The sequence below is a fragment of the Lynx rufus genome, unplaced genomic scaffold (assembly GCF_022079265.1).
Source record: "Lynx rufus isolate CCGP_SWC_20201006 ecotype Redwood Valley unplaced genomic scaffold, mLynRuf1.p SCAF_10, whole genome shotgun sequence".
NCBI lineage: Eukaryota > Metazoa > Chordata > Mammalia > Carnivora > Felidae > Lynx > Lynx rufus.
Genome location: NW_025814824.1, coordinates 45,762,220 through 45,766,647, shown reverse-complemented (window position 1 = coordinate 45,766,647; position 4,428 = coordinate 45,762,220). Strand labels below are relative to the sequence as shown.

General features: G+C 49.4%; 2 protein-coding genes across 2 annotated transcripts; one reads left to right on the top strand and one right to left on the bottom strand.

Moving 5' to 3' along the window:
• The first annotated feature begins 777 nt into the window (after positions 1–777).
• LOC124525723 (interferon omega-1-like) lies at positions 778–1,368 on the top strand. The gene has a single exon (XM_047098293.1). The coding sequence runs from the start codon at positions 778–780 to the stop codon at positions 1,366–1,368; it is 591 nt and encodes a 196-aa protein (XP_046954249.1).
• Positions 1,369–2,352: 984 nt separating this feature from the next.
• Positions 2,353–2,895, bottom strand: LOC124524285 (interferon omega-1-like). Its single transcript, XM_047096468.1, has one exon. The coding sequence runs from the start codon at positions 2,893–2,895 to the stop codon at positions 2,353–2,355; it is 543 nt and encodes a 180-aa protein (XP_046952424.1).
• Positions 2,896–4,428: the final 1,533 nt, after the last annotated feature.

Genomic DNA, 4,428 nt, shown 5'->3' with positions numbered 1-4,428 from the left:
TTAAAAGAACCAGGCTTTCTGCTGGGGGTACTGGGACAGCCCTAGGAGAACTAGCGGCCCCTGGTAAAACAAACAAACAAACAAACAAACAAACAAACAAACAAACTGTGGAGGAAAATATATGTGTTAGTCCTGACTTTGTGGTCCCAGTGAAGCATAGCCTCAAACCTGACTGAGGTTCCAGAAGGAAGAGGAACATCAGAGAAGCTCATTCATTAATAACCATCAACCTCTGCTGTGATCCAAATGGGAAATAAAACGTAGTCCTTGGTTCTAAGGAGCTTAATTGCCAAAGGTGGTCTGGTGAATCCCTAAACAAATATAGAAACCCTAAGGACTGAAGGAGCTAGCCTTCCTGTGTAGAGAGTAAGGAAGATAAAAAGGAGCTAAAATTTTGTTTCTAGACAGTTAAAACAATAAAAGTGAGTGAGTGTGTCTCTGTGTGTTTACATACCTACTCACTTCAGTCTTTAGTAGGACAAAGATAATTCTCATTTGATAAGAATCCATTGGGATGGACACATGGGAAGTCTCCTGGGAAAATAAACTTCCGTCGTACAATTATTCACTTAGAATGATGACATCTTCTTAGACAACATGGCGAATGCACAAATGAAAACAAAAAAAGGAAGTAAAAGTGCAGAGGATGTTCAGAAAATGAAATTGTCCGCATTCCCTATTTAAGAGCCATGCTTCGAGGCCGTCCCCAGAGAACCTGGGCCCCGAGGTCCCCCAGCCGCCCAGCTCAGCCCGGCCAGCAGCCCCCTCGGCTTCCCCATGGCTCTCCTGCGCCCTCTGCTGACCGCCCTGGCGCTGCTCACCTGCCGCCCTGGAGGCTCTCTGGGCTGTGCCCTGCCTGGGAGCCACGCGCAGGTTAGCAGGGACAACTTGGTGCTCCTGGGCCAGATGCGGAGACTGTCCCCTTTCTTGTGCCTGCGGGCCAGAAAAGACTTCCGCTTCCCCCGGGAGATGCTGGAGGGCGGCCAGCTCCGGGAGGCCCAGGCCGCCGCCGCCGTCCTGCGGGAGCTGCTCCAGCAGACCTTCAACCTGTTGCACACGGAGCGCTCCTCGGCGGCCTGGAGCCCCGCGCCGCTGCACGGACTCCGCTCTGGCCTCCACCGGCAGCTGGAAGCCCTGGACGCCTGCTTGGTGCAGGCCGCGGGCGAGGGAGAGCGCGCCCCGGGGATGCACGGCCCTGCCCTGGCCATCAAGAGGTACTTCCAGGACATCCGCGTCTACCTGGAGGACGAGGGATACAGTGACTGCGCCTGGGAAATTGTCAGGCTGGAAATCATGAGAGCCTTGTCCTCCTCGGCGACCTTGCAAGACAGCTTGGCCATCAAGGATGGAGACCTGGGGTCACCTTGAAGTGATTCTCAATGACTCACGTGCCACATCACCCTGCACTATGTCTGCTCACTTCAAGAGACTCTCATTCCTGCTTTAGTAGAGTATATTTAATTCATTGACTACTTTGTCAGTAGTATTAAGCAAGAATAGGTTAAAAATAATCATCTCCCAAGGCCTCAGTCCCTAAGCAATGACGGCACAGGTGTTATTTATTTGTTGTTTATTTGTTTGTTTATTTATGTATTTATTTATGTATTTATTTATGTATTTATTCTTGCATTTGTCCTATCTCTATGTATATTTTTATATAACCAATATTTGCCTTCACATTGTATTAGCATTTAGAAAACATGTTCTCCTTTCCATTTTATTAAATTTGCTTGATATATTAAATTCTTATCAAAGGAAACTCCTTGAGGTTTTTATTCTGAAAAACTTTGTAATCCTTACTCTTTAACGTAAATCTAATCAGAATATATTCGTCTATTGAGTCCTTTGGCACAGTCATACAACTTACCAGAAAATGCCTGTCAAAAGCTGGCATTTCCATTAAGTTGAGAGGTGTCCTAGAAAATATCAAAGTTTTTGGTACCCACGTCAGGGGTGTTACAGATTTATAGTCAGTCGGCACACAGTGGCAGGTGAATGCCTGAGAGGAATCATCTCCCAGAGTGAAGTGGGGAAAACATGGAATTTATTGGCCGATCCTGACACCTGGCACTCTTCCCCCCTACCCCTCACCCTTTCCCCCACCCTACTTTACTGAATCCATTCACTCCTACACAATCTTTTCGCTCCCTCCACCTCCTGCCCATCCACAAGGGTGCTCTGGTTCTGTTGTGGTTTCTAGCTTCAAGATTTCTGTTAAGAGTAGAAAGCCACGGGCAGAGAGCAAAAGTTAAACGGGAATTCTATGTTTTCAAAACCATGTAGGCTGGCTTGTTTCTGTGTCCTGATGAATAGCTGGGGGACCCGAGTGAATGCCCCCATGGCGATGATGAGCTAAGTGCTGAACGTGAAGGGAAACAGGGAACCCAGTACACTGAGTAGGAGAACAAAACCCTCACAGGGAAGTTCGCCCCCTGCTGGCCATGATCCAGGGCCAAGATCAAACTTGGGATCAAACTTGGCTTTTCTTCCTTCCCCCACTCCTACCCTTTCCTGAGGATTCACCAAGCAGGCGTCCAGGGCTTCCAGCTGCCGGTGGAGGCCAGAGCGGAGTCCGTGCAGCGGCGCGGGGCTCCAGGCCGCCGAGGAGCGCTCCGTGTGCAACAGGTTGAAGGTCGGCTGGAGCAGCTCCCGCAGGACGGCGGCGGCGGCCTGGGCCTCCCAGAGCTGGCCGCCCTCCAGCATCTCCCGGGGGAAGCGGAAGTCTTTTCTGGCCCGCAGGCACAAGAAAGGGGACAGTCTCCGCATCTGGCCCAGGAGCACCAAGTTGTCCCTGCTAACCTGCGCGTGGCTCCCAGGCAGGGCACAGCCCAGAGAGCCTCCAGGGCGGCAGGTGAGCAGCGCCAGGGCGGTCAGCAGAGGGCGCAGGAGAGCCATGGGGAAGCCGAGGGGGCTGCTGGCCGGGCTGAGCTGGGCGGCTGGGGGACCTCGGGGCCCAGGTTCTCTGAGGACCAACTCGAAGCATGGCTCTTAAATAGGAAATGCAGACATTTTCATTGTCTGAACATTTCCCTCCACTTTTACTTCTTTTTTTTGTTTTCATTTGTGCATTCGCCATGTTGTCTAAGAAGATGTCATCATTCTAAGTGAATAATTGTACGACGGAAGTTTATTTTCCCAGGAGACTTCCCATGTGTCCATCCCAATGGATACTTATCAATCAAATGGGAATCACTCACTTTTATTGTTTTAACTGTCTAGGAACAAAATTTTAGCTCCTTTTTATCTTCCTTACTCTCTACACAGGAAGGCTAGCTCCTTCAGTCCTTAGGGTTTCTATATTTGTTTAGGGATTCACCAGACCACCTTTGGCAATTAAGCTCCTTAGAACCAAGGACTACGTTTTATTTCCCATTTGGATCACAGCAGAGGTTGATGGTTATTAATGAATGAGCTTCTCTGATGTTCCTCTTCCTTCTGGAACCTCAGTCAGGTTTGAGGCTATGCTTCACTGGGACCACAAAGTCAGGACTAACACATATATTTTCCTCCACAGTTTGTTTGTTTGTTTGTTTGTTTGTTTGTTTGTTTGTTTTACCAGGGGCCGCTAGTTCTCCTAGGGCTGTCCCAGTACCCCCAGCAGAAAGCCTGGTTCTTTTAAGGTGCTTGTGCTATGATGATTGTAATTCCAAGACGATCTTATTTTCCCAGCAACACTTTACGGACAAGGTAGTTATCACTTCTAGCAACAGTTTTCCTCTGGAGGGATTGAGTGACGTCAACCCACCTGTCCTGGATTCACTCCCTGAGGGCAGGCTCACCTTGTCCTGAGGACATTAGAATTCCCCTGCTGTGGGGGCGCTGGTTTCTCTGTTAGCAAAACAGTTAATGCCCCTAGATCCTTGCCCTTGCTCCTGGAGTGTTTGTGTGAGGGACCCAGTTCTCAGGGGCGACCCCTTCCTTTCCTGACCACGTATCAAAAGGGTCAACAGCCCTCTCAGAGGCTGAAGGCAAAAGTTTGTTTTGTCTAAGTAAGTAGGGGAGTGACCCAGTTGTAATCATTTTGTAACCCAATTAAGGTGAGTCTGCTCCCTGGTGAGTTCCAGCTAGACTACACCAGGTGGGGATGTCACACACAGGAAGCTGTATTTGCATCAAGTAAGGAGAAACACTTCCAAAGCCGTGACTCCCCAGCAGGGGTGAGCGGGTGCTTTTTATTTAAGGTTTATGATGAATGTTTAGGGGAGCTTTGTCATCACGTGTAAAGGGGGGGGGTGACTTAGAAAACCTACCTATGCAGGCATCCCGTGTTACATTAATGAAGCTTGTGCTCCTCCTGGGACGGGGACTTTAACATTATAATGAAGCAGAGGTGAAGGTCAGACTAGGGGAAGGGACTACAGGCAAGCTCAGAGAACCAGTATAAACTGGATGGGGTCTTGGACTCCTTATGTCGGGCGAGGAAAACAG

What these genes read in the sequence shown, in the direction of transcription:
- LOC124525723 (XM_047098293.1), top strand. Translation starts at nt 778, where the DNA reads ATGGCTCTCCTGCGCCCTCTGCTGACCGCCCTGGCGCTGCTCACCTGC.
- LOC124524285 (XM_047096468.1), bottom strand. Translation starts at nt 2,895, where the DNA reads ATGGCTCTCCTGCGCCCTCTGCTGACCGCCCTGGCGCTGCTCACCTGC.